General features: G+C 34.8%; 1 protein-coding gene across 1 annotated transcript in view; it reads left to right on the top strand.

Annotated features, from left to right (window-relative positions):
• The first annotated feature begins 386 nt into the window (after positions 1-386).
• LOC114355280 (polypeptide N-acetylgalactosaminyltransferase 2) overlaps positions 387-22,829 on the top strand; it is a 112,395-nt gene continuing 89,952 nt past the window's right edge. Inside the window, exon 1 of the mRNA XM_028308044.1 lies at positions 387-644. Within this exon, the coding sequence (XP_028163845.1) occupies positions 552-644 (93 nt within the window). The 5' untranslated portion in view covers positions 387-551. The remainder of the gene's footprint in view (positions 645-22,829) is intronic.

The raw sequence follows: 22,829 nt of genomic DNA, 5'->3' as shown, positions 1-22,829 counted from the left end.
AATGCGAACCGCAAAGCCTATTTTTCTGAAATAATTTAGGTTTGGACCGGTGCATAGTTCTAGAATCTAGATCTAAATATTTATTTTAGGCCTTACAAACAGGAAAATACAAATTTATTTTATCCAAGAAATATGTAGGAAAATATTACAAACAAAATCGATTGCATCTTTTTACAATACAAAAGACACATAATAATGATATTAAACGCCAAATTGTCGCCCAACCTGTCGCAGCTTCTTCTTCTTTGATGTTGGCAATACTCGAGGCCGACTTGACTTCCATCTTTGTTCCAATTTCAAATCGTGAACCCTATTCAAATTCCATGACCTGTCAACCAAACAATGCACCGCACGCGCCATCGCTGCAGTATCGCGAGTTCTATTTTCAAACGGGGTTCGAGGACCGATACGCGCATGATCGGGCACCGCGCAGTCAGTCCGCTCCAGGCACCGAGCGCGGCCGCGCGCCGCCCGCGACCACACAACAATTCAAATAGTAAACAACGCGTTCCAACGTTCCGTTCCACGAAGTGCTGTGACAAAAAACAAAAATGAGGCGGAATCTCAAAATCCTCTGCCTAGTTGCAGCTGCATGGATGCTATTCCTCTTCTACTACATGCAACCGGACTCCTCGCAGTCAAAGGTAAGCGATCAGCTGTTCGCACTTCGCGCTTACCGCGCATGCGATAACTGCAGTGATGGCATTTTGATGGCGTGAATTAAAAATATAACAATTCCTAGTGAAAGCGTAATTTTTGCCTTTCTCATCGTTCACCTTGACCCGGTGCGTGACGGTAAAAAAAGCCGTGAGATCGTTACGGAATGAGAGAGCAATTTAAAAACGTTAAAACGTGTTGTTTATAATAATACCGTGCACTAATATCCGAATCACGGATGTTAGGTTACATCACTATTTTGTTTTCAGGTCTTTTTATTTTAAGACTAGAGCCCGCACCAGTTTTCTTGAAAATGCTCAAGGTTGCATGGTGCATGCTACGCGGTCGCAACGCATTGTTAGCGATTTGCATGATAAATAATGCAATCACGATGATTTCATTATGATTACGAATTTTAAGATCGAAGTTTAGAAACTGTATTTTTGTTTTTTGTTAAACATTCTACTCGTTTGTTAAAAAATATTGTTGGATTATTCAGCGATGTCGCGGCGTGCGACGCTCTGTTGATTTTCGATCTGTTACAAAAAATATTTTACCAAAGAAAGCATATTATCGATTCATATCTCTAACTCAGAATATAATGTAATATTAGGCAAACAAACTTTTCATCCCCTATTTTACTACCTGGAAAATTTATTACTAAATTTATTGCTTGGAAAATTAGGAAATGATTGAAAATTTTTCAAAAATCCGTTCATCAGTGAAGATTTTCCAACTGCTTAGGTGTTATGACTTTAAAGCAAATATAAGACAGTTACTTTCGCATTTAAAATCACTAGTACCTATCCGTTTTTGATTCATTATGTTTATTAATAGATTTATCACAATATCAAATAATAATAGCTCATAAAGTAATCAGCTCGGGTAATAAGGAAAAAATACAAGAAATCAAAATGTCGTGCATGTAACGTACATATTTTATAGCTAGCTTTTCGCCCGCGGCTTCGCCCGCGTGGAATTTTGTCTGTCACAGAAAAACATAATCACGCGCGTCCCTGTTTCAAAAACCGGGATAAAAACTATTCTGTCCTTTCCCGTTACTCAAACTAACTCTATACCTTTCATTAAAATCGGTTCAGTGGTTTAGGCGTGAAAGAGAGACAGACAGACAGACAGACAGACAGAGTTACTTTCGCATTTATAATATTAGTATAGATAAACACGTTCGTTGAGTTAATAAATAACGTGTTAATTAACTTTGAAGTATTGCGCAAATGTTATTTATTTGTTTACATCTGTGTGAAAGGAAAAGTTTTCATAGTAGATTAATGATTACATAGGTAGGTATATGTAACTTTTTAAGAAAGTATTTAGGAAATGTTAATATTATTATATGGACAGTTGTTTTATTGTTCAATTTATAATTTCATAAAAAATAACATGTAATATTACTGATGCTGATAAGATAGCAGTTTCCTCCAGTCAACAGCACGAGTTCAATTATAAAAGGTTTTACATGTCTGAATAATTTTAACTAACCATAATGTTTTGGCAAATTTTGGTTTCAAACTTGTTGGGATTTTACATTCACCTTGGTTTTGATTTTTTTTTTGGAAAAAAGAAAATAAAAAAACGATTTCTTCCAAACAAAAAAAAACAAAACAGAAGTGCTTATTTGAAATAGAAACATATGAGTAGTTGTGATTACGAGATGAATGTAATTTAGGAATAAGTAGGTAAGGTATTCTTTGGTTATAGTTAGGTAACTTATATTAAACTTTCTTAACAGAACTACGAGTTCATACTAGATCCCTAACTTCATCCTCGAAGCATGTAACAGCTAACGAAGTACAAACCGCGAGTTTCCACGAATTACAGATAACAAAACTGCAACTTCCGACGAAGCCAATTAAATAACTATGCAGTTAATTCTAGGAACTAGCATATCAGAATGCTATTCGGCAAATAATTAAGTAACTGTTACCCAAAATGTGCAAATAAATATATGAATTTGAAACTAAATCTGAAAATTGGTTTGAGATGCGACTCTTAATGCTAAAAATTAAAGTCTGTAACACAGCGATCAGCAGTCGGCGAGCGGAGGGTCGTACATAGTTTCAGTAACCACCGAAGTACTTTTTTTTNTTTTTTTTCAATTAAAATAAAGTTCGAGGCATCTCTTAATAAAAAAATCTTAATCTGCCTCCAGTATACATTTTGTCAGTTGTAATTAGACATCACTAGTCCTCAGCATTATTAGCCCATTGCTGGTCATGAGCTTCTCATAAGATATCAAGGCAACACTGGCCTGTTTGTGAGCGGGACTACAACGCTGGCCATGGTTACAGGTTCTTTATAAAATAATCTTGTATTTTTTAGGGTTCCGTAGCCAAATGGCAAACAACGGAACCCTTATGGATTCGTCATGTCTGTCTGTCCGTCCGTCTGTCCGTCCGTATGTCACATTTTTTTCCGAAACTATAAGAGCTATACTGTTGAAACTTGGTAAGTAGATGTATTCTGTGAACCGCATTAAGATTTTGATGCAAAAATAAAAAAAAATATATTGGGGGCTCTCCCCATACTTAGAACTGAAACACAAAATTTTTTTTTTCTAAACCGAATAGTTTGCGTGACAGACGCTTCCAAAGTGGAAAAAAGTGCTCCCCCCCTCTAACTTCTGAAATAAGAAAATGAAAAATAAAAAAAAAACATAATAATATGATGTACATTACTATAAAAACTACCAACGAAAATTGTTTTGAACGAGATCTAGTAAGTAGTTTTTTTTTTAATACCTCGTAAATCGTAAACCGCCTATTACCGCGAAATCTTTTATACAAATAACTTAAATTAAAAAAATAATAAAGTTTTAATTTCATAAATCAATGGTACGGAACCCTTTGTGCGTGAGTCCGACTCGCACTTGGCCGGTTTTTTTAAAAAACGAGGCTGAAGCTGCTCTCCTCAGCACCATCCCAAATAATTTTCCTGAAACAGAGATGGGATTAATGTTAGAAAAAATATATTGGAACGTGTAAAAGTATTTTTCATGAGCCAACTTCTGGAAATAAATGATGTTTATTATTTTTATGACAGTGTGATGGATTCAATACTTGCTTTATAATAAACTCGTATTAAGCACATATTTTTAGGATTGTCCTAGTTTAGGCTCTAGTTCACCAAAATAATTTGCTACAAAATTGTAATATAACTGTACACTGTATTAGATGAAAAAAAAAAATATTTCATTCATTTTTTATCCTGGGTATTATTAAAGCAGTCTAGGATACAGTAATGTAATCTTTTTAATTTTCATTGTCACAGTAAGTTTAACCACACAGTTAATGCTACACTGTTACAATGGCGTTAGTAATTATTGCTGTCGTTGCGGTAGTTGGGATCTTACTTGTCATTAAATGCTGTTATGACTTTTTGTACAGATGGCACCTCAAGTTCCATTTTTTTTAACTGGTATTTTGCTACCAGAATCAATGTTTTTTTTTTTAATTGGATGTTGTTATTATTAGGTTACTTTTATTAAGTTTTGAGAGAGTAGGATAGTTTCTCGCAATTTTCTACGAGCAAACTGAAAAAGATATTGATGCGAGACAATATTTACAAATGATGATGATGGTTATATTTACAAGATCTTTTTTTTTTAATTATTATAATTTTTTTTAATATTTTTTATATTTTTTTTTTATGAATTTTTATGACTATGTATCATTATATTCCTTAACGGTATTTACAATATATTTACAGAATTCCGCGAAAGACTTAATTGCTATTTCACTATTTGTTAGTGCTGGTATGTCGAATGGAGACACGTCTAAGTGATGACATAGGGATGCCTTAAAGGTTCGACCAAACCGACGCGTGCAGCCTGCGTGCGCGATGGCGATGGTGATCAGTCCAAATGAGTAGGATCGCCATCGCTATCGCGCACGCAAGCTGCACGCATTGGTTTGGCCGAACCTTAAGTAGTGACTATTAGGTGTGATTTTTAACCACCTTAAAAAGGTGGTTCTTTATTCGTCTGGAAATATCTAGAGGACTGTTGTACTAAGTAGATGCTGTATTATTAGCTTTAAGTTTATGCTTTAATGTTCTGAAGTATCTTAGCTCGTCTATAGAATTTACCTTGATATGCCATCGATATACATTACCTACATTAGAAATTAGTATTCATATTAAGTCAGTTAAAAATACGGATTTGTTAGCATTTAAAAAGAGATGACAAAATAATCCATTAACTACATTAAATTAATTTGTTAAGCTCTCACTGACTAATCTCTACAAAATTATCATAATTTAGTTTTAATCGTCTGTTAATCTACCAATAACTGTTGGATAACTAATTAGTGGTTTAAAAACAGTTGCATTCCAAAAATTGGTCATTTGTCGTATTGTATAATCTCTTAAGTAGGTACTTATAGTAACTAAATACCTACATTAAAAGGGGCAATAGCTTTACGGATTGGAGTAGGTATTGGATCGAGAGGATGCTAGTTCTATCCCCAGAAACTTAACTTACTACTAGCGAATAACAGGACCTTACTTTATAATGGCGCCAACTAATTAAATTAAGTACATTAAGATAATGTCATTTGCACATTTAGTCGTTAATCGATTAAACAATTTGTATGAGGATCATACAAGTGCATGACCCTTTTGGCTCAATTTACCGAAATAGCAACCCGGATCAAGTTAATCATGAGAAGGTCAAGTTCATTTATGAATCACTAAAATACCTACCTTGTAGAACGACAAGATTCATGAATAACACATTTTAAATGTTAAGTTTTTGGTTTCACCGATATAGTATGATTTAATATTCTAAAATTGAAAACATTCAATTATAGAAATAANATGAAAAGCCTAAAAAAACATAATAATATGATGTACATTACTATAAAAACTACCAACGAAAATTGTTTTGAACGAGATCTAGTAAGTAGTTTTTTTTTAATACCTCGTAAATCGTAAACCGCCTATTACCGCGTAATCTTTTATACAAATAACTTAAATTAAAAAAATAATAAAGTTTTAATTTCATAAATCAATGGTACGGAACCCTTTGTGCGTGAGTCCGACACGCACTTGGCCGGTTTTTTTAAAAAACGAGGCTGAAGCTGCTCTCCTCAGCACCATTCCAAATAATTTTCCTGAAAAAGAGATGGGATTAATGTTAGTAAAAATATATTGGAACGTGTAAAAGTATTTTTCATGAGCCAACTTCTGGAAATAAATGATGTTTATTATTTTTATGACAGTGTGATGGATTCAATACTTGCTTTATAATAAACTCGTATTGAGCACATATTTTTAGGATAGTCCTAGTTCATCCAAATAATGTGATACAAAATTATAATATAACTGTAAACTGTATTAGGTGAAAAAAAAATATTTATTTCATTCATTTTTTATCCTGGGTATTATTAAAACAGTTATGTAATATGTAATCTTTTCCATTTTCATTGTCACAGTAAGTAACCATACAGTTAATGCTACACTGTTACAATGGCGTTAGTAATTATTTCTGTCGTTGCGGTAGTTGGGATCTTACTTGTCATTAAGTGCTGTTATGACTTTTTGTACAGATGGCACCTCAAGTTCAACATTGTGTGTGACGTGTGACAATATTAAGTTTTTTTTTTTTATTATTTTTTTTATTTGTGGCAACCAAACCTCTCTGGGAGGTTATTTCTGCCAATGTAGAGTGAAAAATATTGACATAGTTATCAATAGAACGTGGGTGATTCAGTTCTATTGATTTTTCATGGATTCCGTGGAGTTAAGTATGTCCGTAAGCAGGTTTCGAGACGCCACCGGGTTCGATGCGCGCTCAAATTCGAAGTATTTCAATGTTTTTATAATTTATCACTTCACTGCACTTTAGAACACAAAATAACACCAAATTTGTACACTAAAGTCCATTAAATAATAAATTGAAACCATTAAAACAGATCGACCATGCTTCCCGTTCAACTACCCTCCACGGAATCCGACAATATTAAGGCTGTGTTGCACCATCTTACTTTGACTTTGACAAACGTCAAAAATTTGTCAAACTCCATACAAAAAGCACCGGTTAATGTCATTGTTACGGTTAAAATAAGGTCGTACAAGTCAGCCTAAGTAGTTATAATAGGTGTGACTTTTAACCAACATAAAAAGGAGGTTCTCAATTCGTCTGTAATATCTAGAGGACTGTTGTACTAAGTAGATGCTGTATTTACCTTAATATGCCATCGATTATACATTACCTACATTAGACGAATTTGTTAGGATTTAAAAAGAGATGACGAAATAATCCATTAACTCGCTCACTAATAAATTAATTTGTTAAGCTCTCACTGACTTATCTGTAGCAAATTACCATAATTTAGTTTTAATCGTCTGTAAATCTACCAATAACTGTTGGATAACTAATTAGTGGTTTAAAAACAGTTACATTTGTCGTATTGTATAACCGTAGTAATGTGTACTAAACACATTAAGAAGGCAATAGCACAAAACAAATCATCGTCATCATCATCATCATCTCAGCCATAGGACGTCTACTGCTGAACATAGGCCTCCCGCAATGCTTTCCATGTTACCCGGTTGGTAGCGGCCTGCGTCCAGCGCTTTCCTGCCACCTTTATGATGTCGTCGGTCCACCTTGTGGGTGGACGTCCCACGCTGCGTTTTCCGGTACGCACAAACACAAAACAAATACTGGCACGCAATAGCTTAAAGGTTTAGGTATTGGAGATCTGAGTCTAGAGGACACTAGTTCTATACCCATCTACATAATGAAATATTCAAATTGTTTACTGCAAGTCACATTACATAATAGTGGTGTTACAATAGAGATTCAGGTTAGGGGAGACTGGGTACGGTTGAAACAAAGGACGGTTGAAACAGAGCAAATATCTCGTAAACGGTTCCGCGGGGAGTGAGGGGTCCTAGGGGAAAAAGAAGCGGAAGACATGTCCGAACACGAATTTAGCGCCTAATAACTTCCTAACGCGTTGACGTTGTGTATAAAACACTATTTTGTTTTAAACTACCCAAAGTAAGTATTTTTCTTCAGACATTAACGCTTATACTACCTGTTCTTTTTATGTGAATGTATCGAGTGTGCGTTTGCGATTATAATGAAGCTTGTAGAATAAGGGACAGTAACTATTTTTAATGTGTGATTATTAGTGTCGAAACTATAAAGTATATTTTACCAAAAGTGAGGTTGGGGACGGTTGAAACATTTTTTTTGGGTACGGTTGAAACAGAAAATGTATTAATGTTTATTTTTTGTAAATGCCGAGAGTTTGAGTAAGGAAGATTTCCAGGGAGGAAATTGACTTGGTAAAGCATAAGAGGAGGTAAAAGCTGGAGATTCACTGCGGAAAGCGACGGAAAAGTATGGTTTGAAAAAAAAAAAAGATTTTCGTTAACTTTACTCAGAATGTTAATATTATTTTATTATTAATAGCTGACCCGGCGAACTTTGTTCCGCCTTAATGGCAATAAATAAGCAGACTTTTTTTTTAATTTCGAACGGGATAAAAAGTATCCTATGTCCTTCTCCTGGCTCTAAACTACCTCCCTGACAATTTTCAGCTAAATCGGTTCAGCCGTTCTTGAGTTATAAGCGAAGTAACTAACACGACTTTCTTTTATATATATAGATGTTTATTAGATTTGGAAATATCATTTATTTTATCATATTTCTGTTATTTTTTTAAATGTTTACTACTTATCAAAGGCTAATTAAAGTTTTAGAAATATTAAATACTTAGACTGATTAATGTCGTCATGTGGTACCATAATTTTAGTATTCGTATTAATGATACATAACACACGTTTTATTAGTAATTATTGTATTATTTGTATGTATTTCAACAGACCCCAATCGCTGTTTCAACCGCCCCTGGCATGGGGACGGTTGAAACAAAATTTCTTTTTTTTTAAATTTCGTACATTTCCAAAAATAGTAACCCGGGAACTATAATGAAACAGCCATATCATAGCTAAAACTTAAAATTTCAATTTCACGTATCGTAATCGTCACTTGGTTATTAAACAACAAAATTATAGACAATAAAAGCAAAATTGTTTCAACCGTACCCAGTCTCCCCTACATTATATGATAAGATAATGTTCTTTTCAGGATATTTTTCTTGGTCAAATTCATTTTTTCAACCGACTTAAAAAAAGGAGGAGGTTCTCAATTCGACCCGTATTTTTTTTTTTTTTCTATGTTTGTTACGCGATAACTCCGCCAATTATGAACCGATTTGAACAAATCTTTTTTCGGCGTATAGGTAATACCTCAAGGGTGGTCCCATTTAAATTTAATAATAGAAAAAACAACCCCCAAGGGTGGAAAATTGGGGATGAACTTTTTTATACGCAATATCTCCGCCGATTATAAATCAATTTGAACGATTATTTTTTTTTTGAATAGGTATTATCAAAACGGTGGTTTCATGCGAATTTGAAGAAAATATTTCACCCCCAAGGGTGGAAAATTGGGGATGAACTTTTTTATACGCAATATTTTTAATTTTTAGTTTTTTTTTGTGTTTACGCATTTGAAGTCGGTTTTATTTTTTTTAAAGTTATTTATTGTTATTATTAGTGGGAGGCCCTTTTTCAGGGTACTTTATACGTCTCAAATATAGCTTACCTTTCCACAACACATCGGCTGGTGCTGTGAAGAAGTGGCGTTAGGACTCAGTTACTTTTCGTCAGTCGTTAATCGATTATACAATTTGTATGAGGATCATACAAGTGCATGACCCTTTTGGCTCAATTTACCGAAATAGCAACCCGGATCAAGTTAATCATGAGAAGGTCAAGTTCATTTATGAATCACCAACATACCTTGTAGAGCGGCAAGATCATGAATAACATTTTAAATGTTAATTCTTTTGTTTCAAAAATTATGATTGTTATTTCATTTATTTACCAAATAAAAAGAATTACAGACAAAATTTGTTTTGACAGCATTCAGGAAACCACTAAGGATTGTGTTGATGCTGTTGCATTTCTACATCGATACTTATGGTTACAATAATAATTAAAATTATTAGTTAGATTTAAAATATGTAATAAGAAAGAGCTTCAAATACAGCTATAAATCACAATTTTATAAAAATAAAGTAGACGAATCTTTATTCATCAANAGTAGACGAATCTTTTATTATCAAGTTAAAATACGTTTCCTCGTTTCATCTGACAAAAAGAATAAAATTTTTAAAAGTCATTATTTTAGTTACATTGTATTTAATTTAGTAGGTATACTACAGTAAGATAATGTTTTAATAATATTGTCAAAATATACATTGATTAAGTATACACAGCTGTTGGTGCCTTAAAGTACTCTTAAGTCTGCGAGGTCCAAAACATATTGTTGAGAGCAAACATTGTGTGCGACATGAGTATTTAAGCCGCATGAAAACTGTCCGCCACAGACTCCTCTCAAAAACAAACAGCGTCAGAACTAAAAACACCCCAAATTGTTGTGAAAACTTTTATTAATATCGACCTCGCGGAAAATACATGTGGCCGAGCAGGACCGAGCTATGCGGCCGGAAAGAGACCGATGTTCTTTTGACAGCTCCGCTTGAAAAGACCAGACCGGCGATCAATATACTAGTAAAGTTGGGGTGAGCGAGGAAAGAAAATTCACCCTCCATTCAAGATTTTTATTTATAAGTTGACTTTTCATGACCTCTTATGATGATGTAACTTAATTAAAATATTAAGGGGGAAGGTCTTTTTAACGAACTTCAACAAAAGGAAGTTCTCAACTGAAATGAAAAAGATTTTCAAATATATTCCATGTAACTATTCAAATGTTAGATATTACTAAGTAAGTGTAGGTAGATGATACTACAGAATTTCTTCATTTATTTCGTTCCATTTGAGAGATCACTATAATTATTATCTATGAAATATCTATACTTTTTTAATTCTAGAAAGTGTGATTGTATTAACAAAGAGAAAGGGACATGTTGAGTCAATGGATTGAAAAGATAAATAGTTTATGGAATTATAGTCTAAATATATGACCCAAAAACTAACTGAACATTCGGTAAATGAGAGGGTTTTGTTGACTGAAAAATAATTTGGGGGCAAAACTTATACATAATTTAATACAGAAGCCTGAAAACTAGTAGATACTTTATCAGGCACGCGTTATCAGTCAGATAAATAAGTTATGAGGGCAACTATCAAAGTTCAAACATTGTCTAACTTGTTTCGGGTTCGTATAAAAGATAGTCGTGTTGATAAACTTACGTTTTTAATTATAAAGTGAAAGACTCATTAGATAAAAGTCTATTTCAATGAGAGTAAGTAACATCTTTGTTCATATGTGTGTAAAAACTCTAATTTTATTAGATCAACCATACTAATACAGCGATATTATAACTACAAACAGGTTCTAAAACAAAAAAAAATCAGTTCTTCGCAAATGTTTTCCATTATCAGTACTTATCACTAAATACTTACTTAAATTATTGTACAAGAAGAGACAAAATTAGCAACTCCAGCATTTTCAGAAGTTAGTCTACGTTAAATAAATAAAACACCATTTCAGCTAGCTGGCTGTCACATTAAATATTTATCTAGGCCCAAACTAAACAGAACTAGGTACGAATAGTACTCTTAGTATAGTACTCGTACTAAGTAGCAGATAAACATTAGTTTGTATTTGTAACTTCATAAGGCTTGTGTCTCATTAGCTGTGCCCCCGACTTTGTACGCCCGAAAATAGTTTGAATATTTTTTCCCGTTTTCGCAACATTTTTCATTGATGCTCTTCCTATTGATCGTAGCGTTTTTCCCGTTTTTGCAACATTTCTCATTTAACCTTTGCTACTATAGATCGTAGCGTCATGTTGTAAAGCTAATAGCATTCCTCGAAAACGGACTATACAATACAAAACTATTTTGTGTTATCGGACCAGTAGTTCCTGAGATTAGCGCGTTCAACCAAACAAACAAACTCTTCAGAACTCTGAATTTAACTTAATTATCATCATCGTCATTTCAGCCATAGAACGTCCACTACTAGACATAGTTATCCATAATGGCCAGTGGTAGCAGCCTGCATCGAACGCCTTCCTGCTACCTTTATGAGGTCGTCGGTCCAGCTTTATAATATTAGTAAGTAACCTTAAGGTGGTTAAAGATACAAAAGTTTCACGTCACACACACGCTTCGTAACAATGTAAATACACTTTTCAAGTACCCACAAAATTAGATTACTTCGTTTCAATAAAACAAGCAAACTAGAACAATCGGAGTGCATTGAATACGTAATGTTGAGTCTAAGTAATTCGCAGCACGCTCTAGAAAGTGTGTAATGCTCGATGTAAATTCAGATCACGACCCAAAGATTAACTAGGCCTACATTCGGTAGCTAAGGTTCGGTTGGTTACCTGAGAAAATTCGCGGGATTGATATAAATGATATATTTAGGACTGCATATCATTGGTTTAGTTCGAACCACGTGCCTGAGTTTACAATTTCACATGAGGACAAAAATACATATTTTAATTCTTTAGAAACGATCATGTTCCGGTCACACACTGGCTGCTTATCTTGATGGTTAATAAGTTACTATTACTTAAGTTAGTATTATTAAGTGATTTCTTTGGTTATGTACAAGTTTTTTATGTAATTATTACAACAGAGAAGAGGGTACACTTCTAATACAGGTTTTTATAAACTTAAAAGAAGTTGTACCAAACCCTGTAATGATAAAACTTGTAACTTCAATAAAGGAATGTATTATTTATTTATTGAGTATATGTTTGTCGGCCGTTTGGTGTAGTGGTTCAGAACGGACTACTATGCCGAGAGGTCCCGGGTTCGATTCCCGGCCGGGCAGAAATTGAAATGATGAATTTTAATTTCTGTGACGGGTCTGGGTGTAAATATGTATTATATGTATGTATTTAATTAAAAAAAAAGTATATAAGTAGTATATCCGTTAAGCTAGCACCCATAACACAAGCATTGAGTTGCTTACTTTGGGGCTAGCTGGCGCTGTGTGAAATTGTCAAAAAAAAAAAATTATTATAACATAATACTTCTAGGCAGACTAGATGCCAGATCTCACTAGCTAGATGGACAGGCAGCCGTGAAGGTTGCGGGAAACGCCTGGACGCGGGCAGCGTGGGACCGTTCATTGTGGATATCCTTAGTTGAACAACTGTTTAATTATTGTACTAGTACTACAGTGGAAGGTACTATCTGTCAAAATGTTTGTACTGGTACAGATTTTCTGAAAAATTTCAAATATTAACTTTCAGATTACAACACAACCGTTCGGTCTAACCCCACCAATATCGGTTAGGGTTATTGAGTCAACCCGTTCTAATTTGTCCTCGATGCGACGTTATCACACCAAAAGTCAATGACCACTCACTTTGGCGGCAAAAAGTGCATCATGGCCGCCAATCGGTGAACTGTGAGCGAACAGAATGTAGTGTAGCGGTACTGACCTACGTGATAGCGTAACAATAGTCAACATTTTTAAAAGATAGTTATAAATAGTTTCTTTATTTTATTGCGGTAACGTGAAGCACATTTTACGGACATATCTTTCGAGTTTATGACATTGCCGAAAATAGACACATTTGCCGGTCATTTTTTTCACAGATTTGTTTGTTTGAAAGTATTTTTGGTTATTTTTGATAATTTAACTAATATAATTGCTAAAATCCTTGAACTTTTTTTTCTAAACGTGTTTTCTTACAAACATTCCTTAATATTGAATTACTGAAATCATGCTCCGTACAAAATCTCCATACAAATGGCAATTTCAAGTAGGCACTGAATATGTATCATATAATGCGGAAAGTAATAATAATATTTCCTCATTCTCCTTTATGTATGGCCCTATAATGTGAATGAAACATTCTGTGATAGATGGTAATCCACAAGGCCGAAGCTGCCGCATTTTTATTACTGGTTTACCTTTAAACCTTAGGTACTAATTGACTTTTAATTGTTTGGCTAACTGTTTGGCTTGGTTTCACCATCTTATTTTAACTTTGACAAACGTTAAAAATCTGTCAAAATCCATAAAAAAACAACGGTTATCGTTAAAGTTAGGTAGTGCAACTCAGCTTTACGCCTGTATTTACAAACGATGCTTGCTTAAGTGAAGCAGCAAATCGAACGCACAGCGTTGATTAGAGCTCTCTGATTGGTACGTGTGTCACCCTGTGCATCCACGCGCACTGTGAGCCCTCATAGTAATGTTTGTGAATACGGGCGTAAGTCTTTCTTTGACAAGCCGACTCTATGCAGTGCTATTGTAATAATAACGAGATACAAATGATAAGAACAACAAGCTACGAAAGCCGGATGCAATATGGCGAGGCGACAATTGTAAAGAAATGTAGATCGTTTAGATTTAGTCGGAAGCGGAAAGCTATAATAAAACTGGCTTGCTGATAACCTTTTGATCGGTTGTGGTTGTAATTGAAACAGTTTAAGGCAGGGTTGCGCCATCTTACTTTAACTTTGACAAACGACAAAAATCTGTCAAACTCCATGCAAAAAACACCGGTTATCGTCAAAGTTTCGGCCAAAGTTAGGTGGTGCAACTCAGCCTAAGATAAGCTGGTTTTGTTAAGTTGCATAATTTTATTGCACATTTAACTATTAACACATTAGATAATGGATCAATTAAGTAATCAAATTATCCTTTCCCTTTCTTTTACGAGCTGAAATATAATATTGTGTTTGTTTTATGATAAGTAGGTAACGTGTGTTTGTGCTTCTGATGATAAATAGGTAAAGGCTTAATTTCAACTCATAAAAATTTGCGTCCAATAGGACTCGAATCCACAGTCTCAATTGGCTCTTGGCTAGTGTTATTAGACCAGGCTAACAATGCTTTGCCCGTATTAACAAACATTACTATGAGGTCTCACAGTGCGCGTGGAGACACAGGGTGACAAATGAACCAATCACAGAGCTCTATTCAACGCTGTGCGTTCGATTTGCTGCTTCAGTTAAGCAAGCATCGTTTGTGAAAACGGGCGTTATTTATTAGACCAGGCAGACAATGCTCAAAGTAGAGATTTTAAATCTGTAAACGGAAGTTACTTATACCTATTAACAAATTAAAAATTATCTGCACGATTCGAAATTTAAATATTCAAATACCTTCAAGATTATTGCGTCACGCGCGAAATCTTTCACAATCCACGAGACGGATATCCGTGGTACTCTCACTTTTCGTGCTCTACCCTCACATTTCCTGGATGTATGCACGGCCCACGACTGCTTTCCATTAAATTTCTAAAGATCCTTGTATATTCGGGCTTAGGATGTCAATCACGAGGCACTTTTCTTGGCGTTATACCAAAAGTGATAAATCGTATGCGTACAGACGACACGTCAACGAAAACTCTGCAGCATCTTAAAAATGCTTTGATAGGAGCGATTTTGCAAATGTAGTCTGATGATGGCGACTGTACATGCAATGTCTTTGCTCTTTCTTTATGATATTATTAGCGGCCAATGACGTAGATTCTGTTTATCAAAACAGCAAGTTATTATCACGCGTTGGATTTCTCAGGGTTCGTTTTTGACCCCTGAATAGGTATGATTGAAGTATGAGGCATGACTGAAATGTAAACCCGCTACCCGTAACCTGTCAGTTAAGTAATTTGTACTAATGAACAAACAAACGGCCCAATAAATATTAGAACAGCAAGTTAAATAAATAAGTTTCTACTTAGGTACTGCAACCTGTAAGTGCAACTACTAAGTTAATTCTGAAATGTATTTATTTCAATTCAAAAGCTCTCAAAGTAATGTATTAAAAAACTCATAAAACTCATTTATTTCTGTAAATAGACTTAAAAAAATCACTACATACATACATGTGAGATACAGGCCAAGAGCTTCCTCGTTGTGGATAAAAAAAAAAAAAAAAAAAAAAATTTTACTACTAATAATGAATCAAAGCTTTTAAAGATTTTAAGGACTGCACATTAATTCTGAAAAAAGGAAACCTTATAAATCTACTTGTTTACCGTCTTGAAATCTTCTCGGAAACTAACTGATGGAAAAAACTTAAACCAATCGTATTATTGATGGAAAGACTTGAGTTTTTGTAGAGATTTTAACCACAATTACAACTCGATCTCACCATACCTTCAAAACATATCAACGTGAAGACAGTTCCCATTAAGATGCAAGACCGTGCGCCGAGTCCGGAACTTTTGGGAGTGTGTCACTCCGGACCAAACTCAGTCAGTGGGACAGACGAATTTTTGATGGACTAGTCATAGAATGATAATGTAAACAGGTGAACGTGAGGCACAAATGGAAAAAAGAACTGTGATTTTGTCGATTTAGATCTGGAAAAATCTGTCAAACTTTTCGCGGAAAATCTTCTTGATAATTAGTCTATGTGATAAAAACATTGTAATTGACCCCTTCATTGTTAAAAACACCATAATACAGCACAGTTGCAGTTAATTAATGTTTTGTCTCTACCTCTCAAATGCTGGTTTTCCCGTCATGGAAAGAAACAAAACGTAGTTTAGTTAATTTATTGCAGGTTATTGCGGATTTTATAAACTCTACATTCTGCGTCATCCTGTACCACGTAATTAGCTGCATGAAATTGTAAATTTCAATGTGCTTTGTTTATATCTAAATTTTGAGGTAGGTTACTACGTTAGGAGAAACAAATTAATTAAATTAGATAAAGGATGAATGCACTATTTCCTGTACTTTTTAACTAATTTTGCCATTGCCATTTTGAAACGCCATTTTGCATTAGTAGCTCCACAGCTTCAACAAAGACATACGTAAACAAGCTCTCAAATTAATATTCGCCAAGAAATTTCCCAGTGTTGTCGGCATTACGGCTCGCATTCTCACAAAGAATGCCTCAAAGCGTTTTTTGCACTTGGCACCGTGCCACACGTAAGTAGCCAAGAGACAAGGGTCTTGTGACGAAATGAAAAATGTCATGCATGTTTCATTAGGTTTAGGAGCTCTTTTTTTTCTTTTTAACTCAAAATGTGGCAAAGGCATACTTTATGTTCGGTTCATCCTTGGAAATAGTTTAGCAATTCGACTTTCGAATTTGGACTTTTGTTTTTTAGCAAATTAATGATCCCGCAGATTACAGATTTTAAGTCGGCCGATAGTTTGTTTTAAAATTTGTATGAGGAATCGGCCGATACCAAATCGGTAAATGCGCGTACTTTCTCTTTCATGTATGGAAGAAAAGTCTATATTCGTAGTTTAAGAAACGATTGCATGATGATGATTGTAGAGACGATGGCCGTTGGGGCAGGAAAGTTCTCGAGTTGCGACCACGGGCTGGAAGACGTAGCGTGGGCAGGCCTCCTACTAGGTGGACCGACGATCTGGTAAAGGTCGCGGGAAGAGCCTGGATGCGGGCAGCGCAGGACCGTTCATTGTGGAAAACCTTGGGGGAGGCCTTTGTCCAGCAGTGGACGTCATTTGGCTGAAACGAAACGAAGAAACGATTAGAATTCGTTAGTAGCTTACTGATAAGCAATATGCCTGAAAAGTACATCAGTCTGCTCTACATTAAGTCCTAATTACTTAAAGGTCTTTCAATGAAGCCTTTTTTCTAGTCTCAGCGTGTCTTTGTACTATCCACTTCATTGGTTTTTTCAAATTCTATAGCACTGAGTAATCCTGAGGGAAGCCCTTTCAATAGCGTAGCTAATATCTTAATTAAACTTGCTTCAGCTTCACTATAGACCATGATTATATGGTTAGTTATCGCACTAGTTCAGTCAAACTGGGTCACTTGCTCCTTGTAACCGGTTTAATTAACAATAAACAACGGATATGTTTCGCGAAGGACACTAACCGTGAGTCATAGACCAGTTACATGGCCATTCATACCTACTTACTACTAGTTGTAACTAACGCCATAGTACGAGCTTTGGTCTCACATCAGTATTTATTGATTGTGGCATAAATGTAAATTTCTTTACATATGTATTTTCATTCATGAATTTACACGTTAAGATACTAGTAGATGTACTAGACATAAAAATTAGCTAAAGATAATAGAATCATCCAATATAATAGTCAATAATGCCAATTTATAGTCCCTAATACGAAATGAGTTTCTTCACCTTGTTTTAACTTAACTATGAAGAATAAAATATATCTATTTATTAAAATTAAACTCTTCATTATAATATCTAGATAAGTGTTTGATCTAAATATTGAAATTCAACATTCATAACATTTATAGTTATGTATCGTCTATAAAACGGGAGAGAATTTCGTCTGTTATAAATCGAATAACCAGACCCAAAAGCGAGTTTCTTAGTCCCCAGAGACATTGCTTGCGTAAAATTCCGCCTTTATAAACTCAATCGGGAAGCTCGGAGTTCCTTGCTTTCTTGGAACGATTTCAACTGAACGTCCAATATCGTCTGAACAGTACTTATAAGGTGTCAGAGCCTAATATTGATCCAATGTTCAACCCAGATCGTATAGAAAACTATCGGCCACCCACGACTTCGTACACGTGGATCCCGTTTTATGTAGGGTGGAGATTCGTAAAATCCTTTCTTAGCGGATGCTTAAGTCATAACATCTACTTGCATGCCAAATTTCAGCCCGATCCGTCCAGTGGTTTGGGCTGTGCGTTGATAGATCACTATGTCAGTCAGTCAGTCAGTCAGTCACCTTTGAGTTACTCGCGGTTGGACCGTATGCCGCAACGCAAACCCGGCTTTATTCTAAAACAATTGAAAACCATAACCAGAGCGTGACGGATGAAAAACAAATTGACATTACATAACGTATTTATTTATCAACAAACCGTGTTACCGTTAAATTTAGAATAACTAATCTTCACAAGTTTCCAAATTTGAATTAACAGTGTCTTGTTACGGATTTAAATTAATTCGAGTAGATCCGTACGCTCGATTGATCGAGCGATCGACTAAATCGATAATATTAGTACAACTTTTTTATCGCCGTGAAGCGTGCGCTCAGAAATTAAAGTTGATTAACTTCGAAATTTCATGCTCGTCCAATGAAGCTTGAACTTGCTTATCAATATTATGACACGACTGATGTTTAATTAACTTTTAGAATAATAGCTTCATCTCTTTAATTTAAAGTTCCCCGGTGTCATAAATAAATCATTACTACTTACTGAATACGATAGGTACTTAAATAATTTCAAGAAACAACATCTTTTAAAAAACTCTTCATTTTAGCTGCAAGAACCCAATTAGTTTTCAATTTGCTGTAAGATTCGATTTAGTGGCTTTGAAATCAATAAATAAGTTAATCAATTGATCTAATGAAATAGTGACGCCACAACTTAGAGCTTACAAATCGTCAAATATTCAAAGAAAAAAAAGCCCTTTAGATGTTTGCATAATTTATTCACTTTCAAACAACAGTAAGTACAATAAAAATAGTTTATGAATATAACTTATTAATCGTAAAGCACCCAATAGTTAATGCCTATATTTTTTTTATTCTGTCTTTTTTTTTGGTATAGTGTTTTACGGCTCTGGGTGCAAGCCCTTTTAAGCTAGTCTCTAAAGTTTTTAATCTGTCAAAAATTAATTTACCACAGATTATCGCGCCCGAAATGACATTTTCCACAGACAACACCGCGACCTTTCCCGCGCAAAGTTCGCAGAGCGCAACCTCGGCGGAGTAATTTTTCCACACTTTCCCGCGCGATCGCTTTCAAACCAAGCGAAACTAATAATCTGTACCGCATAATTGTATGAAAGTGGTATTGTTCATTGATGGGTTTTTAGTACGATTGTCTGTCGGTTTGTTAATGATTGCGTGATTCCGGCGGATTAAACAGTAGCAAATGATATATAAATTTACAGCATCAATTTTTCTTTTGTTTATTTCTTTACAAGATCAAATGTATACCTAGCGTAAATTATTCTGCTTTCCTAATTTGTAACTCAGAGTGAGCTAACTCAACAACAATATTTGCTTAATTCAATTCCTACGAAGTAATTACTGTCTTAATATCCATAATTTCATTTCATTAAAATTATGTAGAGCTATTTCTTGGCGAGACGTTTTCAACTGATTAAAAGTTTCATTTTCAAAGATGGCGGACATCCGCGCCAGGAAATTGGAACTAGTACTGATAAGCCTCCCGGATTATAGCTTTTACTTTAATGTAGGCAGAATAACTTACAGACTTGGTGCTTAAGCTTCTAGCACACAGCCGGCATAGCCTAGCGTTTATATTTGACTAAAAATTTACTATACAAGCTGTCCTAAACTGAAATATTAGGTCTTGGCACTTATCAAAAACTTATTAGACATCTAACAACCGCATCGTTTAATAAGACAGTTAAAAAACTGTTTACATAATTTCTTTTTATAATTTCTATACCTACGACACGTCAGTTTTGAATAAGAAGCTTTAAAATGCCACTTTTAAATTGTTACGTGACTTGATTACACTAATCAACTAAACACTACCTTATTACATTTCAAACTATTAGTACTAATTAGCAAAAGTAACGACTATAATAATATTATGTAATATTCCTTGCAAAAGAAACAAAATCTTATGCCCCGTCCTTACGAAGACCATAGAGATATAGAGATATGCCAACTAATGCGCTGAGTTTGAAACTCAGTGTCGCATTAGAAATTCACACACACAAAGTAATCAAAATATGTGCTCATTATCCACTGCGGTATTAGTACTCAACGTTCGAATAATCTTTAGTAGGTACTACGCAATCAATGTAAACTGTTTACATTATGACGTCGCTGCAGTCATCATTGCTGTCCCAAGCAATGTGTTCTGTTTTTGGGCATATTGCTGCGGCCCCGGGCCCGCTCCCTTGTCACATCTCCCTTTAGTTTCTGTGATCTGTGTCGAAGACTAATTAAGACATTTCGTTAATCAATCTCGCTAATCAACATAGCCAAGATACCCCGATCGTTGCGAAGTATCCACGCTTTCTATGTCTTTTGCAGGAAATGAGCAGATCCAGTGTTACTGGTTAGAGAAATGCGCCAACAATTTCTAATAAGTTCTTGCAACTTTGTTGGGGACGATATCAGTTGTGGAGAAAATAAATTTTTATTTAAGTAAACTAGCTGATTTCTTGTTTTTGGAACATTTTTCTTACTGCTCCGGCCCTATTGACTGGAAGGTGATGTTATAATAACCTTTCTCGATAAATTTAATGCAAATAAATGATTTGATTTGATTTGATGGGCTATCCATCCAACACAAAAATATTTTTTCAAATCGAACCAGTAGGTAGTGCCTGGGAATAGCGCGTTCAGCAAACAAACTCTTCAGTTTTGTAATATTAGTATAGATTTTCATGAAATTCAATCCCAATTACGAACCTTACTTCGATCACATATTAAGCTTTTAATTATCAAAGATGTCCGATTTCTTTTTAATAAGCATTTGACATTTTCTATACGCAACAAAAAGGCAAAAGAGAATCGTTCATTAGCGATCTTGTTTTGTTTTCAACCGTGTTTTTTCGAATTTTAAAAACGTTGTTGTCAATTGTTTGTACTGATTTGACATTTTGATGATACGGTATTTTTTTAACATAAAAAGTATTTTATTAGTGAGCTTGCTCTGTTAATAATAAAAATAAATGAAGATACTATGTATTCTTATGAAAATGTCTATTGCCTGTAGTTAAATAATATTATGATTGGTTCTAACTACATACTTATCTACCGAGACATTAGTTTTAACATCTAAACAATTAATAGTATACCTAAATGCTTTTTTACTGCTGTTTATAATTAATCTGTCTTTTTAAAAATACATGCTGAAAATTTTTGACTCTGCATGCTCCGAGCTGTTATAATTCCTTAATAATACCTTTTGTGGCTAATTTAAAAAAAATAATTCGTTGTGATCTATTTTTAGTTTCGTAGATGTACCTTTCTTAAATTAACTTTAGGACTCTGGAGAGTTTACATAGGGATGCCTATCATCTAGCTGATAAAATAAATATCAATTTCGCAGTGACCTTTGAATGAAGTATTTACGTATTCATAAAGCAATGTTTACATTATCCCCAGGTACAAATAATGTTGAGAAAAGAAAATGTTTTACGTTACGGTCCTCGGAGAACGTCTGGGTATGAGTATCCATCTTAATTTAGAGTAACCTTTACAAAACGGGATGTTTTCTATTGGAATAAGACTAGGGTTATTCAGACTTACTGTTGGTGTTTCGGAATGATAAATGGCTGGATTAGCCTTGAAACTGTTATCGCTTCTTTGGAATCTATTTTCACAGCTATCATTGGAATTGCTTCAACCCTCGGTAATCGATTATATAGGACTGGTGGGCTTATAACTCGTCAGATATTTTTGTTCTGCTTCTTTCTATCGTGTGGGTTTTAATAACAGAAGTCAAAATCATGATAAATGGATAGCTTTAAGTGATTCATGACTAAACAGGACCAATAGGACCTAAATCTTGCGAAGTATAGTAGAATCATACTACTTTAACCGAATTCAACAAAAGGAGGAGGTTATCGTTCAATGAGGGCTATCGTTTTTATATTTAACAGTTGGCACCACTGGCGATTGACAGGACCTTACTCTACAGTGGCGCCATCTTGATGAGTGCAAATGCGATAGTCCTCCTACCACTTTAGCGCTCACAAGTTGGCGCCACTGTCTTCGCGACTAGCAAGTGACAGGACCTTACTCTACAGTGGCGCCAACTGGTGAGCGTACATTTTGAAAGATGCCGGTTATTACGATAGCTAGGCATGTAAGATGTGCCGTCGTTCGTACAATGTTTATGACTCTAATAAAATAACCTACGGATACGGTTGCACCATCTTACTTTAACTTTGACAACCGTCAAAAATCTGTCAAACTCCACACAAAAAACAGCAGTTAGTGTTATTGTTACGGTTAAAATAAGGTGGTGCAACTCAGCCTTAGTTAATTAGTATGCAGTTACTAAACATATAAAGTAGAAGCCATATTTCACAAAGTGCTTACCAACTAGAGTTAAATCTTCGGTTTGTTGGCATACAGTCGGCTAGATAATTGTGTGACCCAAATACAAGATTTAGGGTTCACCTCGCTGGATCGTATGCCAAGTAGGTCAGCCGACTACGGGTAGGTAAAAAGTCAATACGGTAATTTTAAATGGCAAAGATAGACAGACACACACTCTAATC

The sequence above is a fragment of the Ostrinia furnacalis genome, unplaced genomic scaffold (genome assembly GCF_004193835.3).
Source record: "Ostrinia furnacalis isolate ACB-3 unplaced genomic scaffold, ASM419383v2 OfSCF2378, whole genome shotgun sequence".
Lineage (NCBI taxonomy): Eukaryota > Metazoa > Arthropoda > Insecta > Lepidoptera > Crambidae > Ostrinia > Ostrinia furnacalis.
The sequence above is the reverse complement of the archived record's forward strand: the minus strand, read 5'-3'. Positions and strand labels throughout refer to the sequence as shown.